The 18,451-nt window shown below is 41.6% G+C and overlaps 2 protein-coding genes across 2 annotated transcripts; one reads left to right on the top strand and one right to left on the bottom strand.

Annotated features, from left to right (window-relative positions):
• Positions 1-3,422: 3,422 nt before the first annotated feature.
• Positions 3,423-6,070, bottom strand: LOC310942730 (transmembrane protein 151B-like; the record flags this gene model as incomplete). The annotated part of the gene is made up of 2 exons (XM_083908158.1): positions 3,423-4,832; positions 5,990-6,070. 2 exons carry the CDS (start codon positions 6,068-6,070, stop codon positions 3,423-3,425), a joined length of 1,491 nt encoding a protein of 496 aa, XP_083764284.1.
• A 4,440-nt stretch (positions 6,071-10,510) lies between these two features.
• On the top strand, positions 10,511-18,034 carry utp25 (UTP25 small subunit processor component; the record flags this gene model as incomplete). The annotated part of the gene is made up of 12 exons (XM_083907442.1): positions 10,511-10,611; positions 11,006-11,045; positions 11,216-11,405; positions 11,503-11,763; positions 11,890-11,978; positions 12,069-12,479; positions 13,101-13,311; positions 13,407-13,609; positions 14,207-14,389; positions 15,044-15,153; positions 15,744-15,989; positions 17,782-18,034. The coding sequence occupies 12 exons, from the start codon at positions 10,511-10,513 to the stop codon at positions 18,032-18,034; spliced, it is 2,298 nt and encodes a 765-aa protein (XP_083763568.1).
• Between the last annotated feature and the right edge of the window lie 417 nt (positions 18,035-18,451).

Here is an 18,451-nt window from a genome sequence, read left to right as displayed (position 1 = left end):
TTTTTTTACAACATTTTACATTATACATGAAGTACTGTTTCATGTCTGAGCAGTTGTGTACTTGTTACAGATCCATAACGTTATTACTTATCACATCAACATTCGAGCTTCACTACAAATCATAACGTCCATACTGTCACTACAAGTGCATAACACTGGTGTCACATTATTAAAAAAAAATAACACAAGAACAAGATGGTGCAAGGATGTGTACAATGAAGTATGATCCTGTTGGATATTATAAAAAAGACAGTATTATAAAGGTGTTTGTGTGTAAACATAAGTGCATATACAACCCTTGCATATACTGAATACTCCATATAATTGCATCTCATTTCACAAACTCTCTTTACAAAAAACATGGAGACACATTTTTGACTTGCCGGAGCACATTCAATACAGTATTAGAGTTTCTGTGGACACATAAGAGACATATAATACAGTGAAGTCACGTATGCTGGTGAACATTCTGGTATGTTTTATAGTTTGTAACATATTGGAGGGGAGTCGTGCAAATTTGAGCGTAATGCTGCGTCGCTGATTCCTCACAGCGTATATTTGTCCTTTGACCGAAAGATTAAAGGACGTGACTTTTCCTTCCATCCATGTGATGATGAAACACACTGTAGCCTCAGTGTAAACCTGTCCTTATCTTGGCTGATTCATGACATGTTCATTTGCTCGCTTCCACAGTTGCCGGCAGGTGTTGTCGTGGCAGTAGGCAGCAAAATAAAAAAAAGTCCAGGTTATGTAAAAATATAAGGAGCACTGGATCAAAGATCATGGACGATGGATTCTTATACTGTTCATAGAAAATGCTTGTATGACAAGACGGTTTTAATGGCCCATTAACTCTGAAAACCCTTTATAACAGGATTCTCAAACTCTGTCTGGTCAGTAGTGGTCGGTCAAGTTAAAAAAAAAAGTCCCAACTTTTTGAAAAAATGTTTTACATTTCAAAATAAAAGTGTCGGAATGTATAGTTTACAATGAAAACAATAAATGCAAAATTAATCCGTAAATGAAACCATTTTTTGGCAGAAATAACTCACTATACTTGATATTAAATAGCGGTCCGCATGCAATCAACTGGGGGGGGTCACGTGTGACACCTCTGATTTAGAAGGATAGTACATGTGTTTTTACAGTGTGGTTGTATGAGGCACTGACACATAGGCTCATTTTGCTGCCAATCTGAGACATGGATGCTCACAGACAATCAAAGAACACATGTTTTTGCCACTTTAGCAAAGACTCACTTTATAAATCTACCCCTATTTCAGTTCTATGGTATCTCAAGAATATTACTCCAGGCAGCAGAAAAACACAAGCTCAACGTGCTGATTTTCTCTATGGACGTTGGTGCAGCAGAGTGAGTGCTTTACAAACTTCAGTTTCCTGGTGGAAAATGCTGCCAAACAGTGAGATAAAACAACAAACGTGTTCTTAGGATTTCATAGACTGAGGCTTTTGTCAAGGGGCTAAAATCTGTCGGTTTTCCGACGGATTGTTTATCTTATGAGGGTTCTACCAGGGCAAGCCTTTATGGGGCCCTTAGCTGAATTTGATTAAGTAACACTATTCATTATAGTTGTGTTATTTACACCACTAAGTGTAGTGAAACTGAATAAATGTTTTAATTTAACAAGTAAACTAGTTTAATGACTTTGTTTTTTAACAGATGCGCAAATGTTAAGCTCAGCACTATTTACTGTACAGCGCTTTTTTCATACGGTTCTAGCACTTCTCCACTCGACTCTATTCAGTTTGGTATCGGACGCATCATTTTCCATTACTTCATAGTACCTCCCCAACGACGTCACGGCAGTTTCGTGCAGTATATATTTTACGTGACACAAACCCACCGGATCCTCCCGTTGACCACAACACAGGAACATCGTCAATGGACCACGGTGTATTTTTGCAGCCATGTATGCTCGCTGGTTTGAGTCTCGTGTCGGACGTCATGCTTATGACTCTTCCAGTGAAAAAAGCATCATGTACCTGGTACTATCCCAAATAGAAAAGCAAAGAAACACAAAAACAGTAGAGTGGAGTTGAGCCGAGTAGTGCTACAACTGTATAATGGAAAAGCGGCATTAAAGATACACTATGTAGATTCGTTATGATGAATGTTTTTATCTCCACACACTATTGGCAGCCCAAACAACCAGTTAGTTTGCTGATGCCTGGGGCTGACTCAAGGTGTCAATGCCTTATCCAACCACACTTCAATAAAAACAACCCTAACCTATCCCTTTAACAACATCCATGTTAAATCAATGTTCCCTTGCAGATATCCAATTCCACAATCCACAGTGGAGGTTCGTGGTTGGACACATTTCAAAAGCATCAACTGTAAACCTAATGTTTGAACATGAAGTCCGTCATCGTCCAAAAGGTCAGAGAGGTTTCTCTAAGCAGCTGCCATTTGCTCAAACAGTCGATAGTCAAACAGGGAGAAATCCACTCTAAAGGAATCATAGTCAAGTTTCCATACCAGAATAAAGTCAGTAGGTTTGCATTGAATAAAGGGAACAGATTTTTTGTTTTTGTCTAATAGAACATGTCAAAAATTATACCTGTGACGTTGAATTCCAGTTATTGCTGTAGAGTAAACTTAAAATACATTAAAACAAATCTGCTCCATCTGCATAACCTCATCCCTCACTGTCGTTACTTGTTTGTGTTTAACTGGATGAGATGTTAAAAACCTGTCCGTCTGATCCGTGGCCTGTGAAAAAGGTCTTATGAGGTAACTGCAGTTTTAGTTTCAGTATCATATGGACTGCACATATGAGATCTTTAAAAGCTACGGCAATGATGTACAGTGTAACAGTCTTTGCTCGATCTTCATCGGAAGCCAGTCAGATATATTTCTCTATGTGTGTGTGTGTCATAGTTGGCTCACTGATTATTGTCATGTTCCCCACTTACTAATCAATGTTATTGCTTTGGTGATCCACACATTCACGATGTAGGGCTGGGTCATACTTTCATGTCCGTGGCACGGCTGCGGCTTCATTCATGAGACTTGTCCTTGTACTTTGTGCTGAGTTTGTATATGTATGGGTACCAGTAGACTTCCTCATATAACCTCTGAACTCTCCCTGGTTCCCGTTAGCACCAACAACAACGGGACTGGAAAGTCTTGTGCTACAAGGATCGTGCACAGCCTGTGCTTACAATCTTCACACTGGTCTGCCTGAGCTCCACACAGGCCATCACAGAAATGATAAGATGATGAATTTTACATCATGCGCGACTGTAGCAGACCTCTACAGATGCATGGACATGGAAAGTATGACCCGGGCCTTGGGCGTTGTTTCTAATAGCATGAATCTGACATGTTTGCATGCTGTTTGTCCGATGTCCACATGGTTTGTATGCTACAGACGTACGCTTCTGAGTTTTGTCACTGATCATAAAGAGGTCTCCACACACGACCCGTGTCTGTGGAACGACCTGTGGTTGTGGCAGTTCTCGCTGCAGTGGACGATCAGCACCGGGTAGCACAGTGCGTCCTCGTATTCCGGAGGTCCCTCGTCATCTGTGGCGAGACGCTCTGAGAGACAGCGGGTGTTTTCACTGGGGCTCTCTTGGTCGTCCAAACTGCCGCTCCTCCAGAAGCAGCTGCGTTGGGAGCCGTAGCGCCGGGCCAGGGAGAAGCGACTGCCGCTGAAAGGGATGCGTGAGCTCGCGCCGGTACAGATGCTGAGGGCGCTCCTGGAGAATACAGAGGAGCAGCTGATAGCCCGATGGCAGCGCTCACAATTCTGACGAATCCCACTGAAGTTGGCCGGCCCCTGGGCCAGGTCCATGAGACCGGCCTCCGAGTAACTGGGCACAAGCTGCTGGTTGGATCGAATGTGCCATTCCAGTTCAGTGCTGTCAATGGTGTTAACGCGAGGGATACGGCGCCAATACGGCCGCTCATCACACGGTGTGAGTGGGAGGTAATCTTGGCCAAAGAGCTTCTCCACACGGTAGTGGACGTAAGCAGTGCGATACTCTGTGAAGACTCTGAGAGGCCAGGAGAAGGTGAGGAACGAGGCAAACCAGAAGACGTAGTGGGACAGATACCAGGGACTGTGCTCGGGGTCCGACAGCACCAGGACGTACTCCTTCAGGTCGATATTTTTCAGGTGCATGCCCTCCCTTGCTTCCATGTAGTCGTCAAGGCCTTCGTTGTCAGTGAAAAAACGTGCTCGTTGTGTCAGGTAGGAATTCTCGGACTCTACGTTGGCAAAGCTAAAGCACTTGGTGAAGCGCATCTTTGTCAGTGCAGACTTCTCCAAACCCAGTAACTGTTTGGAAACATCTTTCACACCACAGTGGCTGAAGTCAAATTCAGCCTCTGCCACGTGGGTGTTGACACGTTCATGGTAAACCTGGGTACTCGTGTAGGCGTCTCCGTTGCGGTAGCGCGTGACTTGCCGAGTTCTTCGAACATAGTGGTAACTTATGGCCTTCCACCAGATGCACGGTTTAGCTTGTTGCATCCTCTGGGTGCGCTCGGAGATGCTTTCCACGTCCACTTTGTGCTGCAGCTCATTCTTCACATGACAGTGCCAGCACTCCACCAGATAGACTAAATAGAGCATGCCCAGTAGAGCCAGGGGGATGTAGATGTAGCCATCAGAGCAGGGGGTGTCATGGTACATCATGGATTTCCCTTTGAAGGCACTGTCGAACGTGAGGCGGGTGACCTTGGTCACATGACACCACACCATGGCTCCCATGCAGCCGTACATGAGGATGGACAGGAGAAGACATTTCCAGAAACTCTCCCGACATAGGGACTTGCTCAGAGACTGCTTCAGGGGTCTTTGCTGTCCAAGCAAGAAACACAAAGAAAAGGTGTGATCGATCATGTTAAGCTGCACATCTGCACATCACTGCAACATCTGCAGCACAGGCTGAATCCTGACAGAGCTGGACTAAAAAATTACAACAACTAGGAATGTTTTAATTCTAAAGCTGGAGCTAAAAGCCTGGTTATTATGTCTACAAAATACATTCACCAGCCACTTTATTAGGTACACCTCTTCAACTGATCTAATCAACCAATCACATGGCAGCATGTGATGTATTTACACATGTAGATATGGTCAAGAAATTCAAACGGAGCTTCAGAATGAGCAGGAAAGGTGACTTTGAACGTGACAAGGTTGTTGAGTCGGACAGTTTCAGAAAGTGCTGATCTGCTGGGAATTCACACACAACAAGGCATGGGAAATATAATTAAAAAAAAATAGGAAGAGCCCTCTGTCTGCATTTTTATCTTCATTAGGTTCTTATCGCAGAGAAAATAGATTACCTAAAACATTTAACAAAAACTTTAATGATCTTACTAAAATGTTACAAAATGTTTGAAAGTCAGCCTGTAGTAGAAATGTGTGATTTAAAAGTAAAAAACAAGAACTATCAAGTATGCAATGAAAATGCAAGCTCCCCCCCGTGGCACTTCAAATAAATCATTAGGACTGTATGGTGGCACGATAGAAAGCCTTTTCAAGTCACTCATCGGACAGATTAACAATTTTCATGACTACCCTGATTGAAGACATTCACCAGACTGGATAATAAAGTGCTATTCTATCAGGGTGATGTTCTCCCCATATTTCCCAAATTGGAATTGTTCCCATATTTACAACAAAATTACCCCAAAGGTGTTCTAATAATAATAATTAAAATAAAACAATATAACAAATATACCTAATAAAGTCGCCAGGTGTGTATATTGTGTGTATGTGTATAATATACTGAGCAATAGGCCTATATGAGAAATGCCAGACAGGTGAAAATGCTGATAAATGGGATGTTTACCAATCACACTCTGCATGCAACTTAACATAAAATAATGACCGCAGGCTACAGTGTTCAGTAACGTATCATAGCCGACACACATCGTGCATGGATTCGTTCAACGCATGATGACAGAAGGCGTTTTTCCCTTCACAGTATAAGACGCGTTAGACAGTCTCACCTCCTCTCTGGTGTTGTCCTCCTCCAGAACAGTGGTCGTGCTGCTTTCACTCGCTGTCGCGGCCGATGCTGGAGGAGACATGGTGCTATAGTGGCCAGATACTGATGATGATGATGTTAATAAATAACAAAAATAATGACAGGGGGTGGAAGAGGAAGATATTTCACTGCCTCGCTCTGCAGCTTCTCCTTAACCACGGCGACATGAACGGTACTTGTCATTCATAGGTTCTGCACCCGAACATGAGACATGTTGATCGGTGAAACAGCCCCCCCCCCCAAAAAAAACAATTCAAGGGGATCTTTTTCTTTCTTTTTTCCCTCCTCCTCCTCCTCCGGGTGAAAATGAGCGTGCAGCGGGGGTGTGTCTGCAGGAACGCCTGCGTCCTGCTGCTCTCTGAGGTGTTGCTGTCAGTGCCGCAGTAACATGATCGCAGATTGTGCTGTGTTTGCTGCTCGTCAGTACAAAAACGAACATGCCCTGCCCCTCAGTGTGTGACCACTGTGTGCGCGCGGGTGAGGAGGGTGATCCGTGGACGGCAGGGGGTGTCGCTGTCCATGGTGCTGAGCGAGACAGGTGCACGGTGAGAGGCCGAGGCATGAACGAGTTCATTAAAGGGAAAGTCCAGCCGAAAAACGGACTTATGCAGTGAAGTAATTATACATTTGTTTGGACAAAGTCATAAAGTGTCAATATCTCAATGGCCATCATTTATGATGGGTATTCCTAGATTGTTTTGACATAATTATTTCTGGAAAAATTAATAATGTGTAGTTTCATTTCCCCACAATGTTTCATGGCTTGCCATATGTAAGAATGTGGCCAAAAACGGTTACTACATTCAAATTCAAAATACCAAGGTCTTTTAGGTTTCGTTTTCTGACGTAACTGGCAATCCGTGGTTTCTCGGCAGCTGAGACTCTACTGACTGCAATGATTGGTAGCCACAAAACATGATTTCAAAACATAAACATGATTTGCAGTCTGCAAAATATATTTTTTAATGCAAATATTTTGCCTGTACTGTTGTTGTTGATGAGTTCAGTTTGTTATATGAACATTATTCCTGAGTCTCTGTGACATATTAGGAGGATTTTATGGCCAGTTGATTTAGATTTATTACATAATGCACCTTTAAGAAGAAATATATTTGATAGATAGATAGCCAACAAAGAGGGAAAGTAAATAATGGCACAGTTTCCATTACTGTTTTACAGCTGTTGAATTTCAGTTGTGTGATGTTGATTGAAATAAATGTATCCCCCCAAAAAAGGGCTGCAACTGTTACCAGAACTCAATGATCCAAACAACGAATTTGACCGAAAAGCAGAAAAGGGACAGAAATACAAATTTACCAAAGGCTTTATATGTTTAACTTTTATACCTGGAATTATGGAGGAGATTTAATGTGAAGAATAGCCAGTCTACTATGAATATCTTTGAAAGATGAATACAAAAACATGGATGTATCATGAAAACAAAACTATCTGAAATTCTGGGCTATAATTATGCATTTTCTTGAAAAACAGTTACAAAAATCATTTCAGCAATGGGTCCCAGAGGAATAGTTTAGTTTGCTTAGATTCCAGAAAATACTTTGACAAAAACCCATTCTTGTGTTCCACATTTTTGAATACGTGGTTAAAAGAAACCACTTGTGCAATGTTTACAACTTCATTGTTTTTAATCCCCTGAATCACAGGACTGGGACTATTGTCACAATAATAGATGGTCATACAAAGTCCACACTGAAGCTGGGCAGATGTTTTCTTCTTGTATAAAAACTGCTATTTCCAATCTTCCTTCACTCCTTCTCCCACGGTCTCCTTTTCTGATGACGTAAGGAAGTCTTAAAGAGAAAGACAACATGGAACGTGATTGAACAAACTAATGTGAGACTTTAAAGCTGCAGTGCGTAACTTTTGGTGTGTTTTTTGTTGTTGTTGTTGTTGTTGTTATTATTCTACCTCTGTTTGGCCAAAACTATTTTTATGCCGTGCCATTCAGAAAAATTGCTTTGTCAAGCAAAACTATCAAAACTGACTGAGGGAGCATTTGTGTGTATACATCAACATCAGCATAGGGGCGTGCCAATTAGCCAAAAGAGTGTCCAATTAACCTCTGCATGTTTTTGGACTGTGGGAGGAAGCGCAAGAACCAGGAAAAAACCCAAACACATGCGTTGTTCTGACTTGGTCGCGAACCAAAGTCTTTTTGCTGCAAGGGCAACAGCGCTAACCATTAAACCAACCGTGTGGCCCTAGCACATCCAACTTTATTTGTAAAGCATTGTAAAACAACCTCAGTGGACCAAAGTGCTGTACACAGAGGTGCAGCTTGTGAACAGGCAAGGCAGGCAACTGATTGGGGCCCCGAGCTGATAGGGGGCCCCCGACACTCGGAGCCTGAGGGCTGTTTTTACTGAAATGTGCAGTGACCAGCTGCATCCCCGTCCCCCTTAAAAAAACAATGGCCGATTTGCAATGACATATCAGTAGGAAACCCCCCTAAAGGGGCCCCACCTCACGTTAACCTGTGTGAAGTTATCGTTCTGAAAGTTAGAAAATGAATGAGGATTATTTGCAGTGTAATGCATATCTTTTTTTACTACATTTATATTGGGTTTTTTAAAGCTATTTACAGTATTTTATTGTTCCTTACATTTATATTTTCACATACTTTTTAATTACAAGGTTTTTCCATGTCATTTCGAAAAAAAATAAAATATTTTGTACTCATACATTTTTCGTTGGTGTCAGATTATTTGTAACATTATGGTGATGAACACTGGTTGAAAGGGCCCCCTGGGAATTTTTACTTAGGGCCCCTACAGACTCTAGAATCGCCTCTGGCTGTACAGAATAATAAATAAAAGGCAAATAAAAGGCACTATTGTTGCCTGCATCTGTCTTGACATAAAACAAATCACTTCCTGTATGCAGCACAGGAAGATCTAAACATGGCTATACTGAGAAGAGAGTCATGTTTATTATGAAAAGCTACGCACTACAGCTTTAAGTTTCTTTGAGGCACATCGTCTGATTATTGATAAAAATCAAGTAGTCAAGAATAGATTTTATAAACCGAGTTCCATCTACTTACAGAGTACATGTTGGAGAGATTGTTGAAAAGCACTTGGCCTGCGCTGACTTTGTTCCTCACTCCTCGTATGGTCCCATTCTTGCTGCAGATGTTGACGCGTTTGTTGCTGAACAGCATGTCTCTCTTGGCACTGGCGTACAAAAGCAGCTCGTCGGGTTCAGAGCCGCCCTCGTCCACAGCAGTCTCCACGGGCAGACCGTTCAGGTGGCTGTTGGCCTTGCTGGTGGGAAGTGAGCGCCCCTTTTCTGCCTCTGGTGTGCTGGTGCAGTCAGAGTCCACTGAGTCCACAGACACTGAGCCGCACCAGCTCGTTTCATCCTTGAACACCTCGGTCAGCACCCGGCCACTGTTGGCAGATGCTACTCTAAACCTGACTGTTTTCGCAGCCTTCCCTTTCTCCTGTTTCACTTTTGGCCTCTCCATCTGAACACAACAATGTCTTACATGTTTCTTGTCCCATTCAGAAAAGCCCGACACCCTCGTTTAGCCTACGCCATCGTGGGAATGCAATTATCACACAATAATATCCTAAGTGACGTGTGAGAAGGAGCTGAAAATACCCGGCGTCCCAAAACTAGACACCCAAATGGTTAACAATGGATGAGCTCCTGCCATGGTAACAGCTAAAAGAGGCAAACAGTAAATTGATATTACTGTGCTCAATAATTGATCAAGGTTACTTTTAAACAGCAGATAGATGACAAACTTAGTGGCTGTTCTTTAGGTGACAGGTTTGACTGAACATTAACAAGCACTGCTGATGACCTTTGTTGCGCTTTCACCCTCATCTGACCCTAATCTTTGACTACTGACACAACTGAAGTAAGCAAAAGGCCACAAATAAAAGGTTTCAAAATAAATAATAATCTTTAAACCCATCTTTATATGCATGTTGCATATATTTTATTTTTAAAAGTAAACATGCTGTAAAAGCTACCATACATTTTGAGTTGTGACATGTAACCTCACTGACCAATTTCCTTTTCCTGTGACAATTTCAAAATAAAAGTCTGTTTGTCTTTCACTAGCTAAATGCTATTAATGAGGAGTTAAACTCGGCTGTTTGGTCTGTGTTTGCAGTAACTTTGTATATAGCGCTTCTTCATATGTCTCGTCATATCAGACTTTGAAAAGACTTGTGAACATTTTTTTTAGTTGGTTTGTTTTGCATAAATTCACATGTCAGTCTTGAATTGTTTTGAACATATTACTGAAGGTGCTGTTAAAATATTTTTTTGTTATGAACTGTTTGTGCTGCAAAATGAGAGGATCACTTCCCTCCTTTCATATCACCTAAAAAGTATACTGCAAATGTGTACTACCACTCCGGTCCTGCAGAGGGTAGTAGAACAGTGTCAGTCCCAAACTACGACCACCAGCGAATCAGTACAAACACATGTGTAGCAGCACATTGTCAACATGGGAAAGAGGAGGCAGAATAAGCAACTTTTCACGAATTTATCCAAAAAACAGAAGAAACACTTGAAGGAATTTGGAGAGGAGCATCCATTCCATGATGTGTGAGTATCACAGCGAACCGCGGGCTTTCTTTAAGGAATAGTTCAGGCATTTTGTTTGTTAGCCAACTAGCTAGTATAGTTGTACACGTTGTTATTAGTTAGAATAAAGCAAACGTGTTCACTTGTTAATAACGGTTATTTTGGTATGTTGAGGTCGTGTTAACGTGTACATATAAGGGGTTTCGAAATTGTGGCTTCAGCAGAAATTAATACATTTTTGCTAGCACTTCTAAGAGCTATCTTCTCCATGTAGCCTCCTTAAAGTGTTGTATGCACAAGCTTTTATCAACTAAATTATTTCTAAATGTGATGTTCGGGAGGTTTAAGTGTTTATAAGCCAACCTAAAGCAAGAGCGTCTCTTTTTATCATAAGTTTTTTTTACCCCCCATACAGAGTCAATGATAAACCAGGAAGAACTGAAATAGTGGAACTGGTGAGTATTTCAACGACCTACAGTTGATGATGATTGTAAAAGCCACGTCACTCACTGATACACTAGTGACAGCTCTAATATATATATATATATATATTTTTTAACATTACTATTATAATTATAGTAGTATTGTATGATATTAATGTGTTGTGTCCTCATCTCTGCTACAGCTCGCAAGCCCCGAAACATCTGACACTGAGCCCGAGGAGCAGGAGCAACAAGAGGAGGACGATGAGCCAGAGGAGACAACAGCCTACAAGAAACTTCTTTCTACTCTCAGCCAACGTGATGGGGACAGCAACAGTGAAGATGAGGAAAGCAGTGGCGAGGAAGAGGATGAAGAAGAGCTTCTTGGTGAAGGTGAGTTCATTAGTTCCACAACAGGTGAGCTCATTGCTGGAGTCCCAGGACTGTATTTGAATGTGACTGAATACTGTTGTGTTATTGTTTATCACAGAGGACAGGGATGGAGATGGGGATGACAGTGAGGATGGTGAGGATGGTGAGGATGGTGATGAAGATAAAGGGGGAGAGGAGGAACTCGCAGATCCAGAAGAAGCCCTAGTTGAGGCGGTAGAAGGGGAGGGGGAGCAGGAGAAAGCAGATGGAGACTTTGTAGATAAGGAGCATGAGTCCCAGTTCTGTCTGGAGACCAACTTCATGGGCGATGGGGAACAAGAGGACACTGAAAGCACTGTGAAGCAAGATGACAGTACAGGTAAGGAAGGCGTGACCTCTCCAAAATAAAATCTTTGGTTTTATTTTTTCAATTACATGAACTTCTTACTGCACTAGCAGTTTTGAGACCTAAGACGTGACTATATTGTGTGTTGTATTGTTGCAGACATGTTTTTACAGCATTTAGAAACTGATCTCAGTGAAGAAGATGTACAGACGATAACATCTAGCAGCAAAGCCAAGACTCAGATCACGGTATTGATGACATAATTTAGTTGATTAAATTTACCAGTTAGGTTTTGACACTGAAGTTGATTCATATATGTTTGCCATTGTCCTCCTCAGTGGCCAAAATTGGGTTCCCTGCTTTGTACCAATCCCCTGGAGAAGTATGGAGCTGTTGGTCCTCAGAAAGGCACAAGCCTTCCTGTTTTCCACAAGCTCTTGGAATCCAGTTGGAAGGATCTTAACCAGACCTCTAATACTAAGGGTGGAACTGAGGAAATCAGCCCTTTCCAGTTAGAATTACTGTCCCTCATGGGCTCCTATAAGGACCTTTACTATCCAGAGACGTGTCCTCTGAAGAAGGGCTCTCAGGTCCGCAGTGCATACTGTGTGCATGTGCTCAACCACGTACTGAAGGCCAACTCCCACGTCCTAGCTCACAATGCTCAGCTAAGAGAGAAGACAATTCAGACTCAACCTGGAGCTGAGCCAAAGGATGAACCCAGAGACCAGGGTCTGACCCGGCCCAAGGTAAACCACTGTGTGCTTCATGTTCTGTAGCTCAACAAAACCTCTGTCATTTTTTTTAAACATTAGAAGGAATTAACAATTACAAAGGATTTTGTTTAGTATGAACTACTTATTTGACAAGTTTTAGTCGCACATATTAAAACAAGAGCAATAGTAAACAAGATTTTGATTACAGTGGTTTCAGGAAAAACTGATATCCTCTCAGTTTGTATACATGTGATTACTTTAAAGGTATAGGTGAGGTTTTCTGAAATATCAGGATGAGGTATTGACTCCCAGTCAGAGCCAGAACTGGCTTGAGAGATGAATACTTGTCCTTACTGAAAACATGGCTGCTCGTATCAACGTTTATTGATTGGAAGTTTGTGTCAGTTTATTAACCGCTCACTTCCCACACCAAGATCCATGGAGAAAATCACAGATTTTACATTACAGTACTCACTTGCCAAACAAGGCAGCAGTAGACCAGCGTCTCCAGTGATCCCATTAGCTAAAAAAGCTACTTAAATTACTTAAAACTTAAATTAAATTTCTAGTCGAATAAAGCAAAATGCCCCCACTTAACACATATTCTAGACAAAGACAAATGGTTTGACAGCTACATTTTTATGACTTTGTCAGGCCCTGATTCTCGTGCCGTTTCGAGGCACAGCTCTGCACGTGGTCCAGACATTCATTAGCCTTCTGGAGACCAAAGGCAAGAAGATTGTGGTCAGCAACAAGAAGAGGTTCAAGGAAGAGTTTGGGGAAGAGGCAGAACCAACAAATCTGCAGAGACCAGATGATTACCACGCTACCTTCTCTGGCAATGTTGACGATCACTTCAGGATAGGTGCAGTTGCAAAGAAAATGGAACAATTCTTTTTGGCAAACCAAATCCAAAGATTTTCTGTCTGTGACCGTCTTGGTGTCCTCTCTTGTCACCAGGCATCTCCATTGTGAGAAGCAGCATGCGTCTGTACTCGCCCTTCTACTCATCAGACATCATCATTGCGTCTCCACTGGGCCTGCGCACTGTGCTGGGAGCTGAAGGAGAAAGTAAGCGAGACTATGACTTCCTGTCCTCCATTGAGCTGCTGGTGCTGGACCAGGCAGATGTTTTCCTCATGCAGAACTGGGAACATATTCTGGTAAGAATAGTGACAGAAATGATCTTTAACTTTGTAATTATGTCTCCCTTTCAGAGTGTAAATTGTAAGATAGAGCACCATCTGCTGACCATTAAACATAATAGATTGGTTCTTACTTTCACTATGTATAACAGCAGAGACGGAAGGAAAAACAACTTAACAAAAGGCTCTTCTCATAAAATCTACATATGTTTGCACTAGTGAGGTGTAATGTAAAATTGCCGAGTTACTCAATTGATTCTGGGATGGGGAGTGAGCAGTTTACAAACTGTACGCAGGAAAAGTCCTATTTGGGTGGGGTTAATTGTGCATGGAGGTGGGGTAAAGTAATGTCAGTAAACACTACTGGACGAATGAATGGGACAAGTAAAGATTACAGCGACTCTTACCTTGAATAAAAAGGTCCTGAATAATAACCCCAGGGAATATTCATCCCTTGCGAACAGACCAGTAGTAAATTTGTGTTTAAATATTCCATCGTATCCTGTTTAAAAGTATTTTTCTGCGGATTTCTTGAGCCTTGAATGTGCATTTGAGTCGATGTAACATGTGTATGTGATTTCATATAAAGTATTGATAAAGTTTCCCTCCCAACAGCATGTGATGAACCACATGAACCTGCAGCCGCTTGACTCTCATGGTGTGGACTTCTCCAGAGTGAGGATGTGGAACCTGAACAACTGGACCAGACACTACAGACAGACGCTGGTGTTCAGCTCCATCCAAGAGCCGCAGATCAACAACATCCTCACCAAACACTGTGCCAACTATCGTGGACAGGTACTGCAAGTCATGCTCTTCAACCTGGACATCACTCCACTTCCCCCTGAGGCTGAGCAATGATTACGGACTACATTTTTAGATCAATCTGTCATTAAGAGGCAGACATGATCTCACAATGTTAAAACTCAGTGGCTGCAACAGAAGTGACACTTAGAGATGTTGTTGCAACTGTTGTCTGCTGCTGTATTTGCCCCAAGATAACCCTTTTTATCACACTGAATCTTAAAAGGTCAAGACACAAAGTCACTGGCAGTTACATATGTTTGTCTGCACTCCCATTTCCTATTTTGAGGTTGAGCGTTTATTAACCCTAACTCTTTTATTAATGTGTTATTTATCAATCTGGTCTGTACAAGTACAAATATAAACACAAGACATGGGCTCAATCACATTTCAGACCTCACCCCTACCATTTAGCCATTTACCATCTCGACCCCAAGTGGCAAGGGCTAGTGGTAAGGGGTAAAAATAAGAAATGGGATTAGACAATGGGTTATGTGATATAGCAAATAAATCAGGATACAATCACACATAACCCCTTCCACAGTTACATGCTTACATTTCATATAATTAATTCAGGTATTGTTTTCTACTGTCAGTTTTCCAGTTATGAACTATATTTTATTTTTGTTTGGTTTTTCGTTGTCTCAGATTGCCACAAAGAACATTCCAAAAACAGGCTCCATCTGCCAAGTGCTGGTTCAGCTGCCTCATGTGTTTCAAATGTTCTCCTCTCACAGCTTCATTGATCATGATACAAGGTAAGATCCCTCCCTAAGGTGAACAATAATCACGTCGACGCTGTTAGAGAGACGCTTTCCTCATTCGTCTATCTGTTCTATTGTGGTTCGCGTGATGTTTTACCACCTGCCCAATTTCGCAGCGGCATGCTCAGACCCTATGGTAGTCATCAGAAAATGTGTGAGTGTGCAACCACAGACTATGCCGGTTGACTGCACACATGCTCCAGGTTGGACTAAGTACATGTGCACAGAATGTCTGTGCAATTCTCCATGTTATCAAATTAACTGCATTTTCCAGACTTTTAATACAAAGTTAGCTACTATAAAGCATGTTAAAATTAAACTTCCATTCTGATTTTTTTGCATTTGTACACCAGGATATTCCATTTGTTGATTTGTTTGTTTTACTGTGTCTGTGCATCCCATATTTCAGGGTTACGTGTGATCTTACTGAACAATAACTCTCTTTAGTGGTCATTTGTCCGATGCAAAAGAAAATGCGATTACACTTTGTATTTATGAGGTTTTGTGACAAATGATTGGTTATTCTCAACAATATTTATTAAGATTTGTTTACCTTTCTCTTATGTTTCCCATCCTGCCTGTAGGTTTAACTTCTTTGTAGATAAAGTGCTGCCTCAGTACAGGGACTCAGTCATGTCCCACACTCTGATCTACATCCCCTCTTACTTCGACTACATCCGATTGCGTAACTATATGAAGAAAAAGGATATCAACTTTGGCACCATCTGCGAGTATTCCAGCAAATCGGAGGTGTCGCGGGTTCGACACTTCTTCCAGAAAGGAGAGAAGCAGTTTGTGCTGTTCACTGAACGCTTCCACTTCTACAAGAGGTCAGTTGTTTTAAATCCTCCACATCAGGGTTTTTTTGAGAAAAAAGGTGTATTAGAGCAACTCTTAGCAAGAGAGCGTAGAGACCTATTGTGGGGATAATGTGGAAGTGGGGTCTTTACAGAGCTTTTGAAACTTTGAGGTGAAAAGATGGGCAGTCTAAGGCTCATGAAAGAGGGGGAAATTATTACATCTCTGTAAACGAGCACAAGTACATTTTGGAGGGTGTATGAGAAAAGTAAGATGGCGCAGTGCCCCCTGTTGCCTGGTTTAGAAAAAAAGTTGGGTTGGGTGTAGCTGGAGTGTTGTCCTGCTGAAAGACAAAAAGACTGTTCAATGGGACTAAATGTGATGCTTAGTTTCTGAACAAGAAGTGAGGAGTTTAAGATCTTTATTGCCTTTCAACTTATCATCAATGATAAGTTATCTGTTTGTGTTCACGTTAGACCTCGCAATCTTCTTGCTCTAATTGCTTTACCCGTGTCCGGTGTCCTCAAAAAACCCTTTTAAGGTGAAATGAAAAAAAGAATTTAATGGAATAGAGCAGCTTTTTTGAAGTATAGTTGTTTGAGGTACTTAACATGTAGTCAGCATTTTACATACATGTGACTGTGCTGTATGTGCGTGTTCTCACTGTGCTGAGAAGCAGGAGAGAGGAAGACACAAGGCCACTGAAAACATGGCTGCCAGCAGGGATATCAGAATATATATCCATATAATCTACAACATCTACACCACCTAAGATAGCATACATACTTGTATGTTATCTTAGGAATATGCCGATTGCACTATCTCATGTTGTGGAGAAAATAAAGATGATGAAGGCAGATGTAAAGGTTCAGCCTAGCGACGCAACAAGCTTTATTTTGAGTTTACAGAGTTACAAAGTTAACAGAAACGGAGCATGGATGCAAATCAAATTCAGCCTCTCTCAGACTCTGATCAAACCATCTTTTATACACTTGCTGGCATGTGCGCACTCGACGTCACTCCATGTGATTCTTTTGCACTGCTTGGGGAATGTGTGCGAGAGGATGTGTGTGTGTTATTTGGAATTCCTCCTTATTCCTGGAAAAACATTACAAAGGAATGTTTTTTCCCCTTTGTGTTGATAACCATCCAAAGCCACTCCATTACTTTTACGGGGTTAAGATGATCTTTTGGCACATGTTTTTCTGCTCAAAACATTGAGTCTTCCAATAAGTTCTGGTGGATCCTTTCTCCAAGAATACTTAAAAACGTAGAAAATGTTTTCCTGACAGTATGTTTTGCGTCTCCCTTAATGTCAAGGTGAACTGTATCGAATTATAGCATTTAAGATGGGATTTTATACACTAAAAAACACACATTAAACCATCTTATGGACATCTCCTGTGTGCCGTAATGTAAATGTATTTTAAAATAAAATACCAAACTAAACAAAATAAACTACAACATGCATGAGTGGAAAGGAAATTTGTCTTCCTGGAGGCAGCCATGTTTGGCACTTGTGCCGACCTGTCTTATATTACTCTATGTAAGACACTGACGATGTGTAACTTGTACAATCACATTATAAAAACCGTGATATGCAGAAAGTGTTGCGTATAGCGAGTCTGTATGTTATGTGTACAAGAGGCTGTTGGAAATGATTTCAATATAGTGCTGAAAAGTTGAGTAAACTGAAAACTTTTGATTCAATGATAAAGTAAATGCTTGGCCATAGTGTTTGTATGTCTGCAAAATAGGAAATTAAAATGCATTCAATGTCTGTCACCTAAAATGGCAAACCCTGATCTGACTTCTGTTATTCAGGTACACAATCAAAGGAATCCGCAACCTGATCTTCTATGGGTTGCCCTCTTTCCCTCACTTCTACAGTGAGATGTGTAACATGCTAGCAGCGGGGGCTCAGGGGGAAGAGGCCAGCTGGACCTGCACTTCCCTCTACTCCCGCTATGACGCTCACAAGTTGTCTGCCATCTGTGGAGCCCAGCGAGCCGGACAGATGCTGCACTCCAGTAAGAGCGTTCACCTCTTTATCACAGGAGAAGATAAAGCCTTGTGATGCAACTGGACACATGACAGAGGAATTACATTCATGTTATATATTTACAGATCATGTAAATCTTTATGAGGTCTGTGACATTACTCCAAGGCCCAGCTCATAACTGCCATTTCTCTTCCATGCTTTCTATTAAAATAAATGTATACAGTATTTCCATTGTGCAAGACTGAGAGTGTTTTTTTCTTTCTTTTTACTGATCAGAGGAAGGATCAGACCTCCCATGTTAAATCTACACAGGTGGGCTGTTCCTCTGCATGTTCCAGGAAAAAAATTTGCCTAAGATGTTTTGTGCACTTTTAATAAATCTCTGGGCTTTTATCTGACTAGGGGTAGACCGATTATCGCCCGGCCGATTATCAGTGCTGATATTCGGCATTTTTACACATATCGGTAGATATCGGATTATCTGCCTTTTTT

Source organism: Microchirus variegatus, assembly GCF_963457635.1.
Source record: "Microchirus variegatus genome assembly, chromosome: 21".
Classification (NCBI taxonomy): domain Eukaryota; kingdom Metazoa; phylum Chordata; class Actinopteri; order Pleuronectiformes; family Soleidae; genus Microchirus; species Microchirus variegatus.
This window is presented reverse-complemented; position numbering and strand designations above follow the sequence as displayed.